Consider the following 26638-nt stretch of genomic DNA (forward strand, 5'->3'; position numbering starts at 1 on the left):
AAAACGTGACCTCACAATGTTACTTAACGTGGCTTCATAAAGAAGTAACTTTAAGAACACGACACAGTTCGTATGTTGTTAAAGTTTAGAAATTGTATTTCAAAGATGTTATTGATTCGCGAATAGCGAAAAAACGCCTTGTGTGGTTTAAGTTGTCAAACCTTTTTTTTTTGAGGATGAGACGCAGGACACCTTTGAGCTAAAGCGATTTTAATAAAATAGGCTTAGATACATGGCCACGTGTGCCTAAATTGTAAAACACCAAAGACGCCGTCTTTCGTGTTTGCGGTTTGTTGTGCACTCCAACAATTTTTAAAACAATAATATGTAACGGACATTTTTTCGCGCTACGCGGGGACGTCTTTAAACTTTCACCATAAAATAATAATCATTTTGAAAAAGAAACTTTAAATCACGAGCATTTTCAAATTACACTTTTGGTCGCTTTAAACGACAAAGTTTAACATACATTCCGAAAATATTTTGCTACAGTTTTTGATGTGACCATAGCCTAACCCTAACGTGACACGTTCCAAATTGCAGTTTCTGCCAATTTTAACCCAATTCGATAACACATGTACATTTTGGTGATGTAGCTTTGTATTCCAAGTGACACCTCTCCATCCTAAACTGTAACAAAATAAACGTAGGCCTACTGATGTATGTTGTCCAAAAGGTTTCTACTGTATGATGTCATGTTAGGACGTACAGCATTCAGGCAAAGAGGTTTGAAGTACTTTTGTAACGCCACGTTTGACGTACTTACAAAACCACCTCGGTCGTTATGCAATATCAATATATCTCAGCTAATTAGAGCACATTGAAATTTTATAACCTCATCCCGGCGATAAACTGCAAAGTAAACAAAAACTACCAGCAACAGCAGCGATATGTTATCAAAAATGCAGGTAAAACGAATTTCCAAATTACTTAAACAGGATGTCTTACAAAATAAATTATACCATCAACATTACAAATACGAAACAATGTGCTTTAATGACAAAAAATCCCTTTTAAAGTTACGTACTGTATTTATACGCGCAGTTATAAGGGCCTTTACAGTCAATTCGGCCTCACAGGACCTGGCAAGCGACAAAAAAACTTTCTTCACTTTGGAAACTGCTATAATTTTATTGTCGATAGAGCATTCCTAATTCGACTAATACTTGAGTCGCTAAAAATAACATGAAAAATGTGCAAGTAGAAGACTTATGTGCAACTTCAAGGAAAATTGATTTCCAAATCGTCATAAAAATAAAAATATGAAAACTAAAAATAACAGTCTAAAACAGAGAACAACTCTCAATAAATAAACACAAGCACCAATTTCATAAAAGGCCTGATCAAAACACAGTGAAAAATTGGCCCTAGTTTATAATACAAGCTTTGCAAACTCCAGATGATGTTCTTTGATTCTCCATTCTGTTTAAACCAATTTTTAATGCGTATTCATGCGGTACCGGTCCGTAATGCCATATCCGAGTTTTTTTGACACTGTCCCATATCTCAAGGTAGCCACGACGAAGCTTAATTGTCATTAGCTTTGCGACCGGAAATTTTTCTTCAGATTCCGTTTGAGCATTTCTATAATAATGATGCATTTGAAATGATATTTGTCCGAAAGAATTTCACTCCGACCAATGACAATTGGTGTTACGGTTTAACCAGCGTTGAATAATTTTTAAATGTAAAAATGAAATACTACTGGTGTGTTGTTGGTGCCGTGCAGGTTGTTACCGTTTTTGATAAAACAAACATCACGATAATGGCACCACAACATCGTTTATAAGAATTGAAACAATAATTGTTTTACTGTTGTGAAGCTGGCCATGTACAATAAGTAAGATTTCCAGATTTTTTCGCGGCTATATAGCTTATAGTACAAAAAACTTTTTCTATTGATTCTCACACAGTCGACCTTTACACTACCTAACACAGGGGGTTGGCGTAACTAACAATTTGCCAAAGACCTCATACAGGATATATGTAGTAGGCATATAACATATATGTCAGGAGTCACTGAAATATTCGTAAATATATTAAATATACCGATATCGCAGCCTTTCCCCTTCAACACGTATCCAATAATTACTGGCATTCCAAATTGAACTAATTTCTCTTGTTGTATTATGAAAGCTTATGTCAATCCTTGCACTGAATGTGTCCTCGCCAAGCTTCAACGCTACTGAAATCTGCATGGAAAAGAAACGTCTCTCAGCAATCTTTATTTTTAAGGCGTAATGCAATAAGTATTTTTAACATGTTTTCCGCGTTTGTCAAAATAAAATCCTGGTGATAACTTATTGATCGATTTTTGTGATGTATTAGTTATTATAAGTTAAGTAAACATTGCAAGTGACTAAGCTCTAATATGTTTGTAAGAATTTCATTGTAAAAAAACAACAGTCATAACATTGCTTGAGCCTACTCTATTACGAGTATTTTTTGCCGATTTCTTTGAAGTAAGAAAATTGTAAATCAGCGGAGCTAACTGTTCGGTAAAATTAAACAAAACATATTAAAATGGTACATTGTGACTTGTTTCAGGTTGGATGGACAAAATTGCCTCGCGATTGCAATTTTCGTTACGGGTTTCATTTTTCCATTGTAAAGTGACCGATTCTCCTCTAAATCCAGACGAAACTCCACTTTTTAAATCAAGCCACTGTTTGCACTGTTCGCATTTTCCATTTGTTCCTAAAAACAATATAAGGTAAGATAGGCCTATGTATGTAACGAGTGTTATAAATGTGATAAGATGAACCGAAACGTTCAGAGCGTAAAGTTAAATTTATAATTTTTTTTTTTGGTAGGGTTGAACATAGTGCAAATATTTAAAAATTATGCAAAACAAAAACTGCGAAAACCACCCCTAAAACTATTTTCTTTGCAAGCTTCCTCGATTTTATAGTATTGGCCCATATAAAGGGACGCTTTACAGTCTGAAAGCGCCGTGTTAGATTTTAACATTTTGGTGTCCATAGAACAAAATTACGAGATCCATCCCTGCTCAGTACGTTCCTATTACTTTTTACAGGGTCAATTAAACAGACTTTAGACATTTCGACAGCAGGGTGGCTACCCATAAACTTTTCAATTTGGTGACAATGGAGGTAGTTAAAATAAATTAGAACATTACATACGCCTAATTAATAGTAGTGTTAATTCACTAAAGTAGACCAGCTAAATTATTCAACATTTGCAAGCTGGCGGCATATATTGCATTATTTGATTTCCCAGCGTGATCACAGCGTGATCGTTAGTATAAGCCAGATTTTTTTAGTTTTCTGAAAGGTTTCGGGCTAGGTGACTTACATTGACGGGCCGTAGTTTACCTCCCCCTGCCATAAACTAATATAAACATCACCTAGCCTTGAAAACGCAACATTTAGACTAGCATATTTCTCCTCAGAAAGCATTTGTCATCTATCACAGGAGACAAATATAAACCATCGCCTTTGGCGAATTGAGGATTAAGATTGACCTAGCTTACTTTCAGCGTCAAACGCATTCTAGGTTAATTGATAAAACTCATTAGTTTAGTAAGTATGTAGAGAAAAACTAAAGCAAAAATGTAGAGGATTTCTCCAAAAACGTACCTTGCTCATCCTTCGCGTATTTGTGAAATATTACTTTACCATTTCCCACCTATGTATACATGTGATTTTATAGTGGTAGCCTTAAAAATCAGTTTTTAAGAAACAAAGTTTTAAAACGTAGCGATTACCCGACAGTAAGTTTGAAACACTGCTTGTAAATGTGGTTGACCTCTGCTGAAAAACTGGGTTAGAAAGGACTATAGGTAGACGTTCGGGTTTAAAAACTGCTACTAAGCCCATATAGCGAGTAAGGGACTGTTATAGTAACAACCCTTGCCGATGCAACTTTTCGCCCAAATTAGTAAAAATGCATTTTGAAAATTTAAAGCAGCAAACAAGAGTCCTGTAGTGCCATTTCAAAGAGGCAGAAATACTTCATAACACCGATAAAAAAAACCGAAATATTGGATAAAAAAATAAAAATTGTTTGATCTGTTAAACGATCAGTTTAAAACGGTGCAGGTTATTGTTATCTTAACGATTCACCCACCACGCCAAATGACTCCTCTGTTGCTCTTTTGACACGTGTAACTTCCCAGTTTAGTCTCTATAAATCCAATTTCGCAATGATTCGTGCATGTGGAACCGCGAGAAAATCCCTTAGTACAGTTGTAACTTCCATTAATTACACGATAGGGCGGAGCTGGACATTCACGATCACACTCCCAACTACCTTGCGGAATCCAACTGCCTTCTCTGCATTCCTTTAACGATATGATCAAAATAAAATTTTAAATAAAATAAAAGCTAAATAAATAAATAAAATCTAACATTGATGTAATGCCTATAATAAATTCTTGCAAATGCTGAGATTTTGTTCCGAAATTATATTATAAGTATTGCCAATAACTTTAGTTGATTTAATTGCGAAACAAACAAGGGTTCGATTAATTATTTTGGATGCAGATTTTCGGTATATATCTGTGTCGTAGTCTTCTAGTCTATAGGCTTAGCTAAATAAGAGAGCAGACGCATGTACCATAGTCCAAAATTTTGAAAAAAGAAAACACTGTTTTTGGTTCTTCGCATCTATCAATTCCAATTCAACAAAAGACTTTATTTTCAAACTTCGTTATGTGAATTTACAGTATAAATTGCCAAAAACATTTTCCAACACGATATGATACGAAAAGGAAGCACGAGCAATATTTTCAATTTTTTTTGTAATTCGGCGTAACTTATATTATTTTTTTTTTCTAATCTACCGTTACAACAAAATTAGGTATTCTACCTTGTCTACATGCCCTTCAGGACAAAAAAGGTAGCAATAAGATCCCGTTTTATATCCGGAACAGTGAAACCACTGTCCTGGCACCACGGTGCTTGGTAATATCTTTGGACATTCAACCATGGTTTGTAATTTGCATTTAGGTGGTGGGCGTGACCATTTTCCACCAGCGATGCATTTGCTGTAAAAATATGATCATTATGGGTAAGTACTACTATAATTGCCAGTTCAAATTAATGTTTCTATTTAAGTCAAGTAAAGTTTCTATAGAATGTTCAATTGATATATTGGCGACCTGTTATAGATTTTCAAAAGAAAACATTTTTTTAATTTTTATCATTATTAGTAAAAGCAAAGCCTAACATATTTGTAGATCGTATCCCTGTTTATAATTAAAGATTCCCTATAATACGGTCAGCCTAACTCAAAAAACAAATCTCGTTACTAATAACGTTGAACGTTAAACATGTTTTTTAGCTGTTACTTTACAACACTCTCACAAGCGCGAAAACAAATCTACGTGGGCTTAAAGCTCTTAAAGAAATGTAATTACAAAACAATTTACCGTGAAGTTCTTTTTGTTAAGCATCGTCGCGTAATTTTTGACGATTGCCGCAAAACTCACAAAGCATTTGCATGGAAATCAGTGTGTATAAGCAGGTGACCAGGTGATGCTAAACTATACTTTTGCAACTTTTGTGTGTAAATATTAAAATTTATCAGGCTTCGAGCTAACTTATCTGTTTTTCCTATGTTTTGTCCGTTTACACTTTAAAGTAATCTGTTGAGCCCAAAAGCGTTAATGAAGTTACGCATACACTTACGAAATCCACAAAGTGCAACTTCTGTAAAATTGGACTATGAATGCCGTTGGTTCGAGCATTCCAATATCTTTTCTGTTCGTAACGAGTCACTTACTCTTTTTAAATTGAAAGTTTTGTGAATTCAAATGAAATAAACGCATTTTTTTCTCGTTTTGCGCGACCAGACTGCACTTTTCACCCGAGAATGAACCCTGCGCAAGGATGACACGTAAAATCGTAAAGCGTTCCGTATTTTATAAAAAAAAAAAAATACAACAGGGGTTTATAAGATTTATTGATTTGTAGGTCACGTAGATCACTCGTTCTATATGTTTAAGTATTTTTAGTAAGGAGGGCTACTTTAGTTTGTCATCGTCAACATGTTAAGCATATATTACGGTGGTCAGCAAACCTTTTTGTCGCGAAATATGCAGCAAAAATTCAGAAATATGAAGCAAAAAAACAGTCGAATCGCCTGTTAATTTCATTGATTTGTTTTAATTAGGTAAAACCTCAATTAAAAGCATACTGCTCGAAAAAACAGCATTTCGTCTTTTCATGGGTTTCAAGCGTATGGGAGTCACCCTTTCCGCTTTGGCATAAACATAGCAAATCATTAGTTTAGACGCACTAAGCGCCTCGTGGCTTAGTTTTTTAAATAGGCCTATACTTTTGGCGATTGAACGTAACATAAATGAAAAAAAAGTTTTAAATATCATCAAAAATTAAAAAGTTTTGCCCGCCCTGGTGTATATTTTTCGTTTTAAGTCTACGAATTATTCAAACGTGTCTTTAAGCAAGTACAAGTATAAGCTTTCGGGAACACCGCAGCACACCTGGCATCATCTCGCGGCACACCGGTTGCAGAGCAATGGCCTAAATTTAGGAAAATTGCACTTTCATCACAACTTACGAGATAATAATTAAATATTAGCTCGCGGAGTACAATAAAATGTTAAAAGACCTACATTTGGGCCGCGGCCCACAGTTGCCGACCACCCATACAGTACTTACTTTGTGTCGTAATCTTGTAAGGCAAAGCCAGGTTTACACTGAAATGTACATTGCGATCCGACTTCAAAGCCATCATCACATCTGGCAAAGTGAGCGTCCTCAAAACTAATCTTTGGTTCAGAATTGGGATGCGGCACGTCATTAACACCATTGAGAGATAAAGAACGCACGCCGATGTGGTGTGGCAAGTGCGTAATATTTCGTTGAAAAGCAGGGCAGCGAGGGACCTTGCAGCCCCAGTACAGGTCAGAGTTTGGCTCCCATAATCCAGAGCGCAGACATGTTTTTAAATTAGCCCCGCTTAGGTTTGAAAGCGGAACCGTAGCATCTGTGCACGTAAGATTACAAACTGTATCGGGGCGTCGATCCGTACTATTGCAAAGAATCACACCTGATACCAAGTCTCGAATTTGAGGACACTGTTCTGCAAAACATTAAAAAACACAAATACAAATGTATAGTTTAAAATTCTACCCATCCTTGACAGAATTTGGCTACCGAAGGATTATGGCATTTGAGGTTATATTTACAGGTTCATTTCAAGTTTACTGGCCGAATGGTCGAGGTGGTTTAGATTTAAGTTTGAATTCAAATTTCGGTCTCAGGTTTTTGTGTGTTATAGAGATTATTAAATTCTATGAGCAGTTATCTTATTTTTACGTTTATGTTTAGAAAAGTGTTCATTGAAGTAAAGAATACATATTGAAACCAATTTTATGAACGAACATCTTTTAAAAGGGCCTTTTAAGTCACTAGCAACAACAGCTTGAAATTGTATTACTTTTTTTTGTAAAGCAAAAAAAGTTAACGGAACAATTTGCTACAACTTGTAGATGGGATGTTTGATCGTCAGTAAACAAACTTATAGTAAACCATCAAAACTACTATTGAAACTTATCTTGTTTTCAGCGAATTTATTATGAAAATTTGCCATTTACTTAACTTGACCTGCGCTTCACAATCATTTAATGGATTAACACTATTGAATTTTGCACAATAGATATTGGTAACGGAGGTCGGATTATAAAGCAAAGCAGCTTGGATTACGTTTGATGGTATTATTGTAAACTCTTACTTTGTTGGCAATCGGGGCCAAGGTAGCCCTCCGGACATAGGCACGTGTAACCGTTGCTTTCATGTTGACACGTTCCCTTGTTAAAGCACTTCACAGATCCTCCAATTAAACAATGATTTGTCACGTTTTCGCAATGAATTCCTCCGTAACCATATGCGCACTCACAGCTGCGACAAACACAGGGAAAAATGTGTGACGCTATCGTGGGCATAAACTGGACATAATTCAAAACAGCTTAAAAACGGAAATTCCTTAAAGAGACTAATTATTATAGTCTGTGCAGGCGCCAGGCCATAACGATTAGTGGTTTACAATTTTTAAACATATTAGTTTTCGTAAGCTCCTGGCCCTAAGGTACATGTACCCAAGAACAATATGGCATGGTATGTATTTGTAAAAATTAACACACAGTATTTAAAAAAATTGTCTCGAAAACATTTTAGTCGGAATATGCTAATTACTGCTTCTTGAATTTTTTATCAGAAACAGCCATTATATTTCAGAGATACTTAAATATATTAACGGATACACGTCTATATATTTTTTAAGTAAACAAAAAAATATTTATTGGTTGGTGGGTTTTCTATCCTTACTGAGGGCGTTTTTAGAACATAAAGTGTTATCGAATTTCAGATTTATAGCAGCACAGGTAATTAGCGCAAATAACGTTTGTTTCTTTTAAAAAAGTAATTTCTACGAGAACGTAATATGTAAAACGTTTAAAACCTTGAATATAGTATTTAATAGAGCAGAACAATTCGGTGTTGAATCCGATTCATTTTTTACTTACTGGTACGAGGAGTTCTGGGCATCCAAACAAGTTCCGCCGTTAGCACAAGGATTAGAAACACAGCTATCCGTGACCGTCTACGTAAAATAATGTTTATAAAAACCAAAGTTTACAATTTGCGAACAAATATGCCTTTTTTTCTTTTTTTTTTCATTCGAAACAAAAATATCTTTAAATTCCTTCAAGGCTTATACGTCAAAAATCATACCTGGCAGTTTTCCCCCGTGTAACCATCTACGCAACGACACATGTAGCCATTTGTCAAATTTTCACAAACACCTGAAAAAGTTAACAGAAAGCTAGAGAAATACTTTTTATTTAAAAAATAAAAATAATAAACCATATGTTGTCGATTGCGTGAAAGGTTAAAATAATTTTTTTGTCAAATATGTCTTTAAATTTTTCAAAACAGAAATCACACTGCACACCTCCGTTTTGACACAGTTCTGGTTGGCATGTCCTGATTTTATTCCGACAGTAAATACCACCAAAGCCGGCAACACATAAACAGTTGTAAGAGCCCGGAGTGTCTGCAATCAGTTACAAAGCATTGTTTAAATGCAAATTAATTAAATAGTTATTTTTTATATTAACCAAAACAAGTGCATTTATCTATTTAACTATAGCATAGTTTCGCAATTCTTTATCACGATTTCCGTACGCAGTATATTACGCCAATACAAATAATCGCGAAAAAGCAATCACACGGATGTGATAAAGAACACTCACTCTGACAGATTCCGTTGTTTTCACATGGCCTTGCCCAACACTCATTTATATCAGTTTTACATAAATCGCCATTCCAACCATCAAGACAAACGCATGAAAATGAACCGTTGCTGTTCTTACACAATCCGCCGTTCATGCACGGATCTAAACTGCATTCATTTATATCCATCTGGCAGTTAGTTCCCGTGTACCCTTTGTGACAGATGCAGCTCAATCCTGTAGTTGTTGGAATGCATTCCCCGTTTGTTCCGCATGGCAATCCATCACATTGGTCCAAACGCAATTCACACTTTGGAGCATAATGGTTGGAGGTTGTAGTAAGACGTAATAAGAATATCAAAGCCCATACAGAAGTAGGTATCATTTTGAACGTTTCGTTCAAATACATTTACTATTAGTGCCTTCTCTCTATGTTGAAAATGAATAAAGATTTATTCGAAACGTTCAAAATGATACCTACTTCTGTATGGGCTTTGATATTCTTATTACGGCAATTCACATTACGGCAAGTTACAAAATAATGTCATTTTTGCCACTGAAAAGCAAAATTTTTATACTAATCATTCATCTACCAAAGATATTTTATTTATGTACCATTTTTTGGAATTTTACGAAGGTTGGTTCGGAAGGATGAATAAAAATTAGATTGTGGCAAGCCACGATTTTTACATAACTAAAAAAAATTTTCAAACGAAATTGATTACAAGTTTATTTCAACTTAACAAAGGTAAGATTTAGTGCCCTAAGTAGATTTGCAATGGGTCCAAAACAATCTTATTTATACTGGTCTCTTTACCGTTTTGCCCGTTTGCCCGGGAAGACATGCGCAAGAAAATCCTTCTTTTATTTTGTTACAAGTTCCATTATTCTGGCATGGGTTGGGAAAGCATTCGTTGATTTTCTCACACGTACTTCCATACCAGCCCATCGGACACAAACAAGTAAACGTTCCGTTAGTGACATGACATATCCCGCCATTTTTACAAGGATTCGAACTACATCTATTTATGTGATTTTGACACAAATCGCCTTCAAATCCGGTTGTACAATTGCATCTGAAAAAAAGTTTATATTTAAAAATAAATTCATTGTCGTTCGATTTGGGGAAGAATCATACAGACAAGGCAGCAATCTGCAAAAAAGCACACAAGTTAACAAAACTGTAACTCACCTTTATAGTTGTGGACTAATCAGCAGGAGCTAATCACAAACAATATCCCGCCTATTACCTTATTATTTAATTATTAAGCAAACATAGCTATCTATATTACGTAATTGCTAAAATGTAAAGCTATCTATATTACGTAATTGCTAAAATGGCCATAGCCATGTCTAGAAAGATATAGGTCAATTACAAACGTGTCTGAGCTAAAATATAGTCTTGCCTTGGTTAAACTTTATCTATCCGTTTGTTGGAGTTATAGTTCCATTTTTAACGTTGCGTGATGTTCATAGCTTCAGCAGTCCAGCTATTATTTTAATTAGGCAACCTGATTTTAATCCGAAATCTTTTCGAAAAATCGTGACTACCTGTCTATAAATGTAGACATTTTTAAATAGATTTCCGGTATCCAAATTTGGGTATATTTTCCAATGTCAAAATATGCGCACATTTTACGTATAATGTTGTCTGTCAAAATAAAAGTTTGAATGCCCGTCTCATTTTCCAGCGAAGACACAGTCCTATCTATACACAGTCGATCAAGTTGTAAGTAGGGCCATAAACATACCTAAACCCAGTGGTTAGATTCACACACTCTCCGTTGCCGCCACACGAGATATTGGCACAGTAGTTAATTTTCTTCTCACACAGCTCCCCTTCGTACCCAATCGCGCACAAACACGTAAAAAAGCCAAGGGTATTGTCGCAAGTTGCGTTGTTCAAGCATGGTGAGGAGACGCATTCGTCAAAGTCCGTTTCACATTGAAGGCCGGTAAATCCGGTTAAGCAAGTACAGGAATAACCGTGCAAGTCATCACTACAAATGCAGGCGGCGTTACACCATATCACGATATAAATAAAATAATGTAAATACAGGAAACATTAAAAAGTTCTAAATATATGTATTTATTCCAGTGCTTCTAATTAAAAAAAATTCTAGCTATATGTATTTATTTCAGTGCTTCTAATTTTGAAAATATGTTCTAAATATATGTAATTATTCTAGTGCTTCTAATTTTTGGTAGGATTGTAATTTATTGCATCGTTCAAACACAATTTTTATATAAGTTGTGGGATAATTACAAATTTAAGTTAAAAAACGTTTAATTTAGATCGAAAATAATATAAGTGACCGACTTAAGAAAAAGCACGTTTACAAACCTGCAAGTTGCGTTGTTAAGACATGGTTGTGATGCACACTCGTCGATGTTAAATTCGCAAAAGGAACCGTTAAATCCTGGTTGACAGTCGCACATAAAACTTCCGACAGTGTTGCTACAACTGGCGTTGTTTTGGCAGATGTCATTTCGACATTCATCAACGTCTAGTTCACAATTCCGGCCATGAAATCCACTTAGGCAAGTACAGCTATAAGCAATGAATTTACAGGTTTTACTAAATATTCAATACAAAATACGTAATACATAGTTAAATCATTTAAATGTTATATAATAAGGCAGTTGTTCTCAACCGCCAGTTCGCAAAAAAATTGTGCCGGTATGCCAAAAGATTTTTTGTTAGTGCAGTTGACAAACTATATTTTTAGTCAACTTTACCTTTTTAGCCTAAATAAACAAAATGTTCACGCTTTGCGCAAAATTGCTTACCTAATTTTAGTATGTTATATCATTAATTCATTATGGTGCAACCGCACTACAATTATGCTAAAAGTAATCATTTGCTCTAAAATTCTCCAACAGAACTAACATTCCTATATTACCTATAGTTAATCTGTATAATAGTATATTCCTTTGTAGGAGTTATTTATTAGTTACTAGTCCTAGTTGGCTCAGTAAATAATGGCGCCTTTGAACTTTTGGTTGCCGTTTCATAAAAGGATTTCTATATTTTTACGGGTTTAGGTTTTGAACGGTTAACACCCACTGCTCCGTTAGACAATTGTATTTTTATAATATATACCGCGACAGGAATTCAAAACTTAAACAAAAAAAACAAAAATGACTAAATAACACTTTTATGACATCATATTTTCATGTACATACGTAACCTACTTGTAAGAGTTTGCTGTTGGCAGGTCATTGCAAGTTCCGCCATTTCGACAAGGATTACTCGCGCATTCCACCACGTCTTTATTGCACAGTACTCCCGTAAAACCAGGTTCACAATAACATCTGAACTTTCCAGGCGATTCCAGATAACATACTTCAAACCGCGTAAAAAACGAACATTTTATGTTAAAATACGTAAATGATTTTTGCGGAACACACAGTGACTATATACAGATCAGGGGTAGACAGCACAACAAATTGTTGATTAAACGCTTGTTTTGGTTTTATTTCGCCTTAACCACAATTGATTGGTTTTACCGATATTTAAGCACAAACGATAAATCAAAAGATCAGATATATTAAAATTGTCGACAAATCATCAGATATATTTAAAAAAAATGTGTGACAAACAATCATTATAAAATGACTTTAGTCAATGTAACTCGTTTGTTTAACGTGTAACATCGTTGGACCAACAAATCGTAAGTCATGTACAAATACACAAACTAAAAGTAAACTATTAAAATTTATAGCATTATCCGATTCGAAGGAATACGTATCATTGAGGTACTTCATGGTTGTCGTTAAGGAAAAGTTTGGAGTTTAAAATAAGTAATCGCGTCAAATTACGTCACAAACTGTTTGATAAAGGTATATGTTATAAAATGTCTGTAGAAGGTAACCGAATCAAACACTTACAGCCGTTCACGCACGGGTTGTTGGTGCAAACGTCAATTTCGCAGTAAACTCCAGAATATCCTTCAGGACAGGAACAACTGTAGTTTTGGACAGAGTTAACGCAGTTTCCCCTCTCACATTCATTTTGTAGGCACCAGTCGATAACGTTTTCACAGTATTTTCCGCTAAATCCCGCATGGCATATGCATTCAAATTCTAAAATCGGTAAACATGTTGCTACGTTTTCATTTTTTACAAATTTAATTCAGTTTTAGGGTATATTTCATTAAACTTGTGTAGATTAAGCATGATGGACGGACTTGTGTTCTGGGGAATTCATTTTCAGAGATTTCGTCACAGAATTATCATGTGACGTAATGAGATAAGCACCCTTAAAAACTTGCTGAGCTCAAATTGATTGTAATCTAAAAGCATTCAAGGATAAGGTGGCAAACCGTGACTTCGTGACGTTATAGCGTTTATTTAATTTAAATCGACAACACTTTAAATATAGAAAAAACGTGACGTTTTAATAGTTACAGTAAAGATTTGGAAATCTTTAGCCGAACAGCTCTGCCACGTAAACCACGTAAAAATTTGCATTTAGCTCAAAAGGGGTAACGACACGTTTATACTGTGAACTTTAAAGTTTGAGGGGTGTTAATAACTATATGTTATGCTTTTGCGCAATTATTTTGGAAAGTTTTTGAAGCCACGTGCCGCTTGGCAATGGTCACATAGAAAAGCAAAAAATACTTCAGGAAAAAGTGATAAGGTTTATCGTTAATTTATCTTTTATCAACAAAAATTGAAATTTGAATAGGCCCGTTGTTCTTTCACTGTTGTGATCATATCCAAAATAAATCACTTGCGCAATGCGCAGTAAAAGTTTTGCATTTATATTGTGGAGGCCAAACAAATAATTGAAAGGGGATGGCCTTGTGGCCCCTTACCATAGATGCGTCCCTGTAACGCATTAGCATGTTTAGTTTAAAAAAACATCAACAAACCAACTTTAGCTGAAAGCTTATATTTACTCGTAATGAGGTCTTTGCATGTTCCATTGTTGCATTTTGAATGTCGGCAGTTGTCTATTTTTGTGTCACAGCTTTTTCCTGAGTAACCTAAAGTGCAAGAAGAAATCGTTTAAATCAGTGTTTCCCAACCTTTTTTACACTAGTGCACCCTTGGGCTCAATATTATTTCATATCGCCCCCCTCATCTTGTTTTACAGTAAAGTATTATATTAATCGTTGTCTAACATCATATTGTCTTCACTTTCGTTTCTATTAGCTGTCAGTCATATTTTTTAGGTCGTCCCATTCACTAAGGAATTTATAGATACATTATTTCATCAGGTTGAATGAAAATGTCATTACCAGGGAAAATTCAACTTTCTGCACAAAGACTTTTTAATGAGGGATCGGCAACCTTTTCTAGTCGCCAACCAAACTCAGAAAGGTCTCTGTGGACGGACAAAATGTTAACTAAGAATTGTGTTATTAAAATGTTAGAATAACTGTGTATCAGGCAGCCGTCGGATTTTTTCATCCATACTACTACCAAAAGTGTAATAAAGCTACTTTGAGGAAACGCGATAACTTTAATAGATAATTGGGCTGCACCTGGCGAGCGAAGCGATCGCGATTTTTTTGAGGTATATCGGCATTTCTTTTAAATTTCCTGCTAGTTTTTACTACATTGCCCAAAAAAATCAAAAAATGTTAAAAAATATATGTGATATTTTTGAATACGTTTTCCGTTGGTCCGTGACGCACTTGGCAGCCTTCCACGGCGCAACGGTAAGGAAGCGCTGATCTAGTCCAAAGACATCATTGAAACGTAAACAAACAGGATGTAGAAAGATCATTCGCGCGAATCGCGAAAATTTTTAGCCCGTACTAAGTTAAAATAGTCAAAAAGTATTTGAAATGGACTCGTGTCTCGTTGTCACAGGAACGGCGGGCCGAATCCGGCCCTTGGGCCGTAGGTTGGCGACCCCCTCTTTAAATATACAACCATTTTACCGCGTATAAAACGGTGAAACGCAACAACAACCAACAACTTTACATAAGAAAGCCAATTATTACGTAACAATGGTCGGGAAACTACTACAAGTTCGCAGTAAAGAAGTTGCCATTTAAGGTTAAAAGTTACCTACATCACTGTTTGTTATAATTTTTTATTAAATTTAAGTACTTTCTTGTAACGCCCCCGTATTTGTGTTCAGCGCCCCCCAAATGAGAAAAAGACCCAAAACGCCCCCATGTAACTCACCAACGCCCACAAGGGGGCGGTACCGCCCACGTTGGGAACCTCTGGTTTAAATACATTTGCAGTTTACTGAAATCTGTCAACTCAAACTCAGTATTCGCCCTAAAGAGATTTTGAAATCCACATGTCCAAGTATATAATATATAGTTTAATTTGTTTTCTTTAAGTCGATTTCTTTTCTCGTAGCCAGCACTCCGTTAAGAGTTACAATAGACCTGGAAATAAATATTATAAGCTTCGGGGTGACTGTACTTAAGCCTGCAGAGACTTTGATATCTGATAGACTCATTTCGTGTAATTAAGGGTATTTGGAGAAACGCGCTTCCAATACTTTTAAGCCTATGGCAAAACAAAGCATGACGAAATTATACAAAACGAGCGAGAGTTTTGTGTTTTGGCGTTCGGCAATATGCGCGATAGAAATAAGTCACTCGACTTTGGTCTGACACGGAATGTCCGATAATATAATTAAGAATAAAATTTTAGCCATGATTTCCGATCCAACTAAATCTTTTAACAGTAAAGCAAATTTGGGCCTAATAAACTGGACAAGTTATTTTTGAACGTTTATTAATCGGGTGGCGATAATTTATGTCCAAGTAATCTGATATTGGTATTGAAATAAAATGTGAAGTATCGGACATACGTATATAGTCGTACGATTGACCTTTAGTAACAACCGAAGACAATCGTTCCGAAGGCACCAGAAAAAACAACAATATGATATGGCATCAAAAATAGCGTTGACGGATATCTAGTACCGGTGATAGTTTGAGTGACGTGAAAATAAAAAAGAGATTTTTGGCTAAATCATGGGTAATTTCAAAATACGCGTATCGCAACAAATCCATCATTTCCATTAGTTCGAAATATTAAAAATAATTGGGACTAATGTACTTGGTAAATAAAGTCCCAACAGAATTATTCTAAGACAGTCCTAAAAAGCTAACCTGTATAGGAATTATTTTGAACTGATTTAGAGTCTCCGCTTACTGTGCTGTAAACAAGTCCCAGTCAAGTCATTATATTTTATGTCCCAGTCAAGTCATTTTAAACAAATAGCAAGTCAAGTACCAAGAAATTAAATAATACGCAAGTCAATTTCGAATCACAGCATTTACATCAAACGTTAATAATAAACTTAAAAACTTAATAATAAACAATGAAAACGGTAAACATGTTCCATTCTGTACTGAAAATAGGTTCTTCTATGACTTATTTATTTTATCCGACGTCAGCTACCTATACACAGAATGCCTTCAACCTTTTTAGTCGTTTTAATTCACGTGGTGGTGAGCGTGTTGTTGTATCTTCCCTGGTGATGACATCCTTTATAGGTAGCCGGAACAACAGATAAAATAAATAAGTACCGAAAGAATTATTTTCAGTATACATTATGCCTGGTAGCAACAGCATATTTATGTTCCATTCTGATAAATATCCGTAAATCAAAAACAAAAACAAAAAAAACGAAACAAATATTAAGTTAACGTGCACTACCTTTTTCGACTAAAGTAACCAAATTTTACTAAAAATTATTAAATTAAGGCACTGTATTCTATGTCTTTAAAGCAATAATTAAAGCACTATAACATAAGTCATTTGTGCAAATAACAAGTGTAAGACAAGTCATTTGTCTAAGTCAAGTCATTTCACGCAAAATATGTAAGTACATCAAGTCATTGTGATTAAGTGCACTTCAGTCAAGTCAATAAATGATGGTATTGCAACACTGATCGTTTAGCTTATCCTCGTCTTGTTTAGGTTTTGGCTAGGTGTAGGGTTGGAGTAAATTTAGTGGTGGATTTAGGATTGGTAAATTTAGTAGTGGATTTAGGGCCTATGGTTATCATTCATAGTGCAGACCATAAAGCTTTGGCTTGCTTGGCGCAAAATAATTTTTTAAGTGTTTAAAATGTAATACCACAGCGAAGATTGCGTCATTGGCAGATCTGTCATCGAAGATTGCGTCATAGGCGGAAGGTAAAATTTTTGTACCCAGTTTATTTTTAGTAATTACGGGGCTAAAATTCAAGAAACCGGACTTTAAACTTTTGCCCGGGCTAATCCACACTCTTGGCAGATTAGTTCTGTACTGTACATACTTCAGAGCACCCATGTGTATTTCACGCAAAACTCGTGGATTACTGAGATCTCTCAGTGATTCAACAATGGGAAGAATTTAAGTAGACGCGGTAAATAGATCTATATTTAACAATTATTTTAATGATAAATGTATCCTTGCTGCACATAAGACTTACCTGGCTTGCACGCGCACTTATAGTCATCTATCAAGTCTAGGCAGAGTGCGTTGTTCCGGCATGGATTTGAATGGCATTCGTCGATGTCTCTGTTGCATTTCTTTCCTGTGAATCCCCTTGGACAGTCGCACTTGAAGTCATCTCGTAGATTGCTGCAATTTCCACCATTTTCACATGGATTTGATGCGCATGGACGAATCTCTGTGATTTATGTCTGCTGTTTGATTCAGGTTTGTTTTCTAAGTTGTTTCGTTTTACAAAAAACAATCGCCATTCAAGATGCTGTTTTTAAATATAGCAATTGACTTAATCAGACCATGCAGGTATTAAGGGCCACTCGCGCAGACCTTTTATATAATTACGTCACGGTACTTTTTATTTTAATTACGTCAAGTAGATTGATTATATTAGACTACTGGATTTATAATCCGTGAATGGTATGCGGATTTACTGTATTTCAAAACTACATGTGGAGATTTGCTATTTCCATGCAAAATATGTCTTGTTTTTCTTTATTACCGTAAAGATGCGAGCTTTGGTCTTTATACAAGCTTAAAGCACTAGATCCTCCGAATAAGATAAGCTGATGAAGGACGGCTTAAAATTTTACTTAAATACCTTTCTTGTTCTACAATAGGACTTTTACCTGCCAAGTGAGTCACACAAATGACAGACAAGAAGCTATCACTCTATTGGTGAAACACAGGTTTTAAACATTCTCAGCGATTTAATACATGCATAGTGGCAAACTATAAGGGATAAAAGGGCTATTTATGAACCGACGGAGCAAAAATCGGGCATAATTAATTGTACAGTTCAAAAGTGTTCTGTAAACAGTTTTGATAACAAACATGGGTAGTTAAAATTAAGTGAGATCAATAACTATGCATGTAACAAAATTGTTTTGCGAAAAAAATATATTTACACACCTTTCAGGCCCATATAACCAATGGTCTGTTTAATTATCATGTAGTCAATTTATTAAGCAAAGAAAACAGCAGTAAGTTACACCAACTAACTTAAAACAAAAACTGTACATCTATGGCGAGCAAGTATTTTGTAGTCCGTCTCACTCACCAAGGCATTTCGCCGGCTTGTTATCCCATCTAATTATGGAGGTGTTCAGGCATTCATAGGAACAACGTGTGTAACGTCCAAAAACATACGTCTTTAAGAAATTTACAATAGGTGAAAAGGTTAGTAAACGTTTCCATTTAATTTTTTTTGTCTGTAATGCAATATTAAAACAGTTTGAAATATTTAATGGTCTCAAGCAGTGCTTCTCAACCTTTTTCAGTTGCGACCCACTTTTAATGCAAGTTTTATTGTGCGACCCACAATGAGATATCACCAAATTGTTCAGCAATTATTTAAAGCGCAACTTATTGGAAATAAGAATAACAGTTACATTAAATCTGCATTTTTCTAATGGTATACGTACTGAAATTATTCATGCAACAAAACACATTTAATTGATACGCATTTGATACATTGTTGCATAAATGTTACGTAACGATAATGCAATAATTTCCCGATCTTAGAAAACTGTAACATTTAGAAATGCATCGCGACCCAACTGGAATAGCTGCGCGACCCACTGGTTGGGAAGCACTGGCCTAAAGTGGTAAATCAAACCCTTTTTTAATGTATTAAATATAAAGACACATCAAATGAGGGTAAGGTCCGTCGATTACGGTAGCCTATATTTTAAACTCACGTCGCAGTTGCGCCGAGGTACGTCAGCTGAAATACGAAATCCACTTCTGCACGAAATATTGCATCTAGAGCCCACGTCATTGCCAGCGTCGCACGTCAACACAAGTCCTGGAGTTCGAGGAATCGGGTGGCAACGTTTTCCTGTTAAAACAGATTTTAATCAAAAGCGAGACCATTGCTTTGTGGCATTTTTTAATGATAAAATTAAGTTAGTTTTGGAAATAAATGTTGATCGGGTCGTTTTTATACTGCACAATCGTCCGAATAATAATGCTAACGCGCTGTGTTGTTCCCCCCCCAAAAAATACAAAACGCATAAGGCAGGGCAATTGAGAGAAGATTAACAAATGCTCTTTACTAGAGGTTTAGGCCTTTGCACCCATTTAGCATTGCTTGGGTTTCTAGTGCGTCGACTTACGTACGCACTGCCAAGTGGTTGTCGACCAGTTGCCGTCATAGTAACACGATGCTTCGTGGCCAGAAGGAATGTGGAATCCAGGGCAACATTGCGCCCTGCATATAGACCCTATCCGGTTAGAGGCGCTACATTTGAGAGCCTGTCCACAGTTGCTCGGATTAGGTAGAGATGCAGGTGAGCATGTTGAGTTAGCTAGGGAGCTCTGTGCGTTACAAATGTTCCGTGCTACATCCCTGAAATAAACATTTAAACAAAAAAGATTTGATTACTGTAATATTTGAACAAGTCCATATTCTACAAGTATAATATTAATTATCGATAAACGTCCAATAAAACTGTGCTGACTGCTAAAAATAATAACTATTATAATTATGCTAATTTTCCATTTCAATTACTAAATTTAATTTGGAATTGAAAGATTTTAATAGTTAAATTTATATTGACATCCAGACAGTTATGGTTAAAGTCATTGAAAAGATTAAGGGAAAAAAATGGGGAGTATAAAAGCAATAAATGTTTACCGCTTATTGCGCTGTTGTTACATTATCAGAAACCAGAATCTTGATTAAGATTTGGATTCAGTGAAGGCTGAAAGGATAACCAAACGAATTGTGCTTACGGTAAAATAGAGAGCAACGCAACAAAGTTGTCGACCGTGTGTGAATAGAGCTGATCAGGATCTGAGGCGATCGTGTCGATTTGCGCACTACCAAACGAGTTCACCCCGATTGCAATCACCTTCGATTTACGTTGAAGTTGTTCGGCTGGACCTCAAATAAACAAACACATTTTTCGAACGCGTAAAGCGGAGTGAAACAGCGAATGTATTTTTAGATGTCTAGTAAGTCGAATGTCTATTTGGCTTTTCGCCTGTAAGTTAAATTAACTGCAATTTTTATTTATCTGAGTATAACTTTGTCAAAACTAAATGATAAAAACTATTACAACTTTCTAAATTCAGAACCCCTCTTACGTTACGACTTCCTCATATAAGAACTTTGATCTGGAGCGAGACAAAAGTTTTAAAACATTATAGAGTAAAATTTTAAATTTTTAATGAAGTTGTATAAAACATTTCTAAGCAGAACATACTAGCTTGTTATGATGCCAAAAACATGCCTACATAAAACCTGAAGTTATGAGGTAAACAACATGCCTACGTAGAACCTGAATCAAACTAAAAGTGTGCTTAGACCACTACCTTGGAATTGTTTTATTGATGTTCAGTACATACTTGTTAAATTTGTTACATTGCCGTTTTATCAGAGTCCTCTGCCAAATTTAATTTGGTCTGTATTGTCAGAGCTGTGCAACGACAGTCGCTCGTTTTAAAATGACGAAAACTTATTTTTTTACCTAATAAATTATTTTAGCCTTTCTGACAAGTAGAACCAAATTAGCACCCAGCTTATTTTATGTATTGTTGTTAAACCGTACATCAACTAGAAGCTCCACGTTGATTAAAAATCGACTAAACCTCCATATTCCATGTTATATTTACACTTAAAACCACGAATTGCTGTCAAAGCACTTTCGGAGACCAAATACAACTGGACCATAGAGACATAGATAAATAGCGGGGGGCAGCTCTGTAATCAGTTATGAGCTATTTGAAATAGATAACAATTTGTGAGACCGTATTTCCACTGGCTACTTATATTTTGTACCAAAAGTACCAAATGACTGACCTATTTCAATTACTAACCTCGCACACTGTCGTGCGATTTCCCGTCTGTCAATACCACCGTAAGATGGGAAATCCCCTTCCTTCGTCCGGATTTGGCCCCGAACTTGATATCGATAGCGTGTCGGAGAGCGTCACCTGTTTTGGTGCCGCTGCCTAAATATTCGATGTTGCTCACGGCCTGTTCAAAGAGTCCAATGTGAATTTCGCGTTACAATCCCAAGCTTCCGAAAACAAATTTATAGATAGATTTGGATGGAAGAAAACTGTTTTCTGATGAACTTGCTTAACACGAACTTTTGCACGCTCTTGCCTGAAAGCTTTCGTTTACATAATAAATTACGCGCGGCTTACATACCCATGCACATAGGATTGGCAACAGGATTGCCTAAAAACATGTGATTGCGGCAAGTGGAGTATCCTGAGGCAGGTTTTGCACGTCACGATAACCACAAAAATGATGTAATTATCTAAATGTACATAGGTCTGAACAATTTATTTTTTCTCATAAACGTATATGGTTCACAGTTATAGTATAAAAATCGCATTGTGTTTCAATGTTTATTTGACGGGCAGTTAGTTATCCTTATTGCTGGAAAATTTACTGTTTTCATTTTAGATTACGCTGAATACTTGTCGCATATAGGTCGTAACAAAAGACTAAGAAAAAGTAAGAGGCAAAACAAATTAGGTGAAAATTGCATTCCATTCCAAATACTGTATATAAAAAAGGTAAATTAAGTATTTTCGAAAGCTTTTAAATAACGCTGCCTAAAAATATGAAATTACTTGAGTCGCCGATAGCTGACTTATAGCTACCGCAATACTTTATATGACGTTTGTGATTGCTGAACTGCTTTAAAGGTTAAATAGACGTGTCACAGCAGACCAAATGAACAAAAATCCCTCTTTGAGGTAAAACGCAGTTTAATGGCACTTAGCCTAAACATCTTTCCTCACTTAGGACAAGAGGTCGCGAACATGTTTTACATTTCGGCGATGATGACACCACGCGGAATCAACAAACATGGCTTAACAGGCCTCAGATAATCTAGTGACGAGAGGCCTAAAGGCAAATGTTACCTGCATTAGTGCGTCCTTGCTCTTGTAATCGTCGTAATTCCATAATGACGTAACCTCTCTGTTATAGCGAATTGCAGACACCTTAAAACAGATGGTCTTCGTAACTTAGTGTGTAGCTGCCCCTAGATGCCTTTTCTTTGCCACAAAACTATATGGTATTTGACAAGGTCCCAATCATATCGCGGTATGACTTAAACTATCTCGACCAGGCGCAAACAGCAAGAGCCAGTTTTGGTTTTGTTGTATGGTTGCTGTGAAGGTAACGAGCAACAAATAGTGTGGAAAACATTTAACATGGAAAACGACAGCACAGTATTTCAATGAAATTGCGATCGAGAGTTTACGAAAATCGCAAAATACGTATCTCGTTTCACAAAAGATATAAATAAAGATACCCTTTTTTGCGGGCAGTTTCATATTTTGAATTTCTCACCAGAACGCCGTGTTCGCCGATGTCAAATGTGTCAATTAGTCTTGTAACAAAATCCTTCATAACACGGAAATTTCGCTCGCCAATGCTCGATGACGAATCCAAGATAAAAAGCATATCGAACTTGGTCGAACAAACTGACGATACAAAAAGTATATTTGTTGTTACATTGTTAAAAATTTCCAAAAATATATTGCTTTTAATATCCACAAGAGTATATTATAATTTTAGAAAATGTTAGGGTACATTGACAAGACGGAATAAGACTTACATCCACACGTCACCTTCGTACCGCTCCAATATGGGCCAATATCGGGAAAGAACAAGCAAGTTCTCTGCACAGTTTGACGCCGTTTGTTGTAAGAAGCGTCACACACATACGTGCAGTTTGAGCCAACATTATTTGAGTTGCTGCATGTCAAAGTCCCGTGATATGGCGTGAGAAGGGGAGGACAAACTAAAATAAAGCGTGTTAGAACGACTCTGGCCATTTAAACATTTTTGCTGTGATTTAACTACAGAAACAATATTTTATAATAACGCTCAATGTTAATTGGTATATTTTAATCAGTAGCAATTTTATACAGCCAAATGGTGGACAGTAGCAGCAAAATGTTTGCCGTAAACTATTGCACAATGAAGACAATATCGGTGGCAAGCCTGTAAAGGTTAAAACCTGTGGCCACAAGCAGATATCTGTTTAATTACAAAACATTCCAGAATCTGGCGATTGTTTTCCGAGGCATAGCTTAATTATCTCGACGTTATATCATGCTTTTGAGCCATTTTGAACGTACTGAATTTAAATGGCGGAAGAGCTACTTAATTAAACTGCCAAATAGAAATTTTCAAAATAAACAGCTTTGCAAAAGTTTAGCGAAACTTGTGTTATTAAGTTTATCCTTCTTCTCTCAAATTCGACCAGCAGTGGAATGTTGTTTTTGAACATAAAAAATATACCTTTGAATGATAGTTCGATTTAGCTAAGCACAGATTGTGTTTTTCCTTAAATAAACTATTTCACACAAACACACCTGGTATATTAAAGGACGCTTTTATCTCGTTGCTTAGACTAGGAATGAGTGTTGCCAAAGTGCGGTAGCTTTCAGGTTGATAAACTCGTAAGCTGTTACCATACTCTCCATTGGCGATCATCTGAAGCTCAGAAAGCTTATACTTATCAACTCCAATGCAAAATAAAGTGACGTTCTAAAGAAATACTGGTTGATATATAAATAAAATACTAATAAATAAAACAAAATGGCGGTACTGCCAGGTTACTCTAAGTGTCTATTATATGTCGCTGCGCCACAATCAAGACATATTGAAAGATAATCGATCATCCTTAACTTAACATTTGCTAATTACATTTTTGCGAGCGAAGTGTGACGCGTACGTTACGTCATCATAAGACGGACCATCAGTAAGCAATATCAAAACCCGATTGGCACTTCTGTTCGAATGCTGAAAATCTTCTTTAATCGTTTTGTTTATAGCTGCTCCAGTAAAACTTGTGTAAGGCTAAAAATAAAATTATAAATTTATCATAAAAGTACTGTTTCGCGACTAAGTAATTTTCCTTAATATTATTAATGCGTTCATGAAACTCAAATAGCCGAATGGTAGACCTACCCGTATTTTTATTCGTGAAACATGCTCGCTAAAGCAGTGGAGAGTTTTGCAACGACCAAGAGGGAGTTCAGTGCGTAAATAAGTTTGTCCCTTCAAAGGCACGTTTATTAACTTGTGTGAATACTGAACAACCCCAATTTGAACAGCCTCTGCCAAAAACAAATACAATAACATATCAATCGAAACACCGACATAACCATCTCAAAAAAGTACATATATTTAAATTAATTTAAATTTAAACTATATTGTTTCAAACATAAATTTGAACTATTAGAAACACGATCAGAGAAAACAAGCTTACAATTAAAATACATGCACTGTACATATACCGTTGGATATATCAAGTTGCGCAGCCATGTTCACAATCCAGGAAAGGATGCGTTTCCAAATTCCCTTTTCGGACACTGATCCTGACCCGTCCACGAGAAATATAATGTCAACATTTGATACTGAAAAAACAAACTATTAGAAATACATAACTATAAAACAAATTGTGTAAGCTGGGGTCTGCTTGTCAGGTTGTTACGTTCCCTATTGTGGCCATAAAGTTTAAACATTAAAGTAACAATTACAGTAATAAGAAACGATTATAAATGTGTCTGGACAGTGGTCACAGCCACACGATAACGGTAAAAAACACATTGACGCTAATTGATTAAACACCTATAAAATTTTTTCACATTTTTCCCCTTATATACAAACTTTATCCACCAGGTTATTATAGTTACTTTAGTAGACTATATTAAAAAAAATAATATCGCTGTGCATATTTAGGTATGGCACTACTCGCCCTGTCCCTACCGCTTACAACACTCTTCCAGGCAGGTGTTTGCAACATGCGAGACCAGTCGTTTGGTGCGTCGGTGGTAACAGGGTAGGGCCAACCGCCGACCACAGTTGAGCCCCTCTCAACATTCGATTGTGAGGTGCTTCTTTTTGTTACACCACCTCTGCTTTGACTCATGAAGTAAAGCAAAATCATACAAGTGTGCACAATGTGCAGTTTCATTTCATGGATAAGTGTTTCACATACAAACTGAATCATCAACCTATATTGTTTTTTTATATAAAATCTTTTCTGCAATTTAAATAGTGTAACTTAAGAGTGAGAAGTACTTCGATTACACTTACAGGTTATGAGGTATTTCGTTCTGGCGCTTTATATTATGGCAAAAACACAACTGCTTCCACTACAAACCTTACACGGTAAATTATCATGATTTGGTTGTATAATACTACTATACACTAATACAACAACTAGTTAACTTTTTAAATGAAAGGAAAACTGTTTTGGCAAATTTGCACTTATGACAACAACGTCATAATACTAGCCTACTTGTACTTCTGCCTAATTGTTTGCTGTAACTTACATAACATCACTTGACCTCAGTCTAAATTAAACCTTTCTGACAGAGTTAGTTGGTCAGTTAATCACCTAGCTTATTGTTATCTATATTGAAAAAATGATATAGTTATAATGAACTGTACCCAACTTACAGTGCTCTAGCTTGCACGCTAACCAGCTGCTAAAAGCGACTAAGCACATGAAACCCAAATGCAGTGTTTACTATTGTGTCTCGCGATTTCTCTGTGATATGCTATTTACAGTGATGGCAGCATTGACGGCAAGTTAGCCGGCGGCAGATTTCAGTCAGTATAAAGTTGACAAAGCACAACTATTCTCATGTTGGATTATTCCTTCCACGTACATCCCACGAAAGACACGCGAATACCCCTTTCAACTTGCGAATTTCTTAAAATGGCAATGATGTCAATACCAGGAACGATTAGGAAAATGTAAAGTCGCAATTCGCCGATTGGCTTCCATGCTTTATGCTAAGTCTGAGTAGCGCAAAAAAAATCCTGTATATTTTTTGCAATTAAATTCCTCAGCGACTCGGTTTAAATATTTCGTGACAACAGAAGAAACCCTTCAATACAACTTCCTGATACGTTTCTGGAGTCGGTCCAACTGGCAATGCAGACGGACGTTGCGTTTCCGGGAAAAAACGAAGGCAACTTACAGGCGCGTGCCCAAAATCAGTCAAAGGAG

General features: G+C 35.8%; 1 protein-coding gene across 1 annotated transcript; it reads right to left on the minus strand.

Annotated features, from left to right (window-relative positions):
* Positions 1-671: 671 nt before the first annotated feature.
* Positions 672-25642, minus strand: LOC146160291 (uncharacterized). The gene is made up of 31 exons (XM_083383415.1): positions 25387-25642; positions 24915-25034; positions 24586-24734; positions 24322-24474; positions 23988-24162; positions 23225-23410; positions 22957-23090; positions 22524-22604; positions 21462-21621; positions 20376-20526; positions 19757-19989; positions 19340-19479; positions 18700-18790; positions 17623-17823; positions 14125-14211; positions 13109-13303; positions 12413-12563; positions 11562-11768; positions 10969-11217; positions 10035-10293; positions 9239-9527; positions 8938-9039; positions 8718-8788; positions 8510-8586; positions 7720-7886; positions 6645-7068; positions 4831-5008; positions 4090-4303; positions 2531-2697; positions 2050-2192; positions 672-1584 (listed from the first exon to the last, which is right to left on the minus strand). The coding sequence occupies exons 1-31, from the start codon at positions 25628-25630 to the stop codon at positions 1368-1370; spliced, it is 5415 nt and encodes a 1804-aa protein (XP_083239541.1). The 5' UTR covers positions 25631-25642; the 3' UTR covers positions 672-1367.
* Between the last annotated feature and the right edge of the window lie 996 nt (positions 25643-26638).

Source organism: Ascidiella aspersa, chromosome 3, assembly GCF_963924565.1.
Source record: "Ascidiella aspersa chromosome 3, kaAscAspe10.2, whole genome shotgun sequence".
NCBI classification, from domain to species: domain Eukaryota; kingdom Metazoa; phylum Chordata; class Ascidiacea; order Phlebobranchia; family Ascidiidae; genus Ascidiella; species Ascidiella aspersa.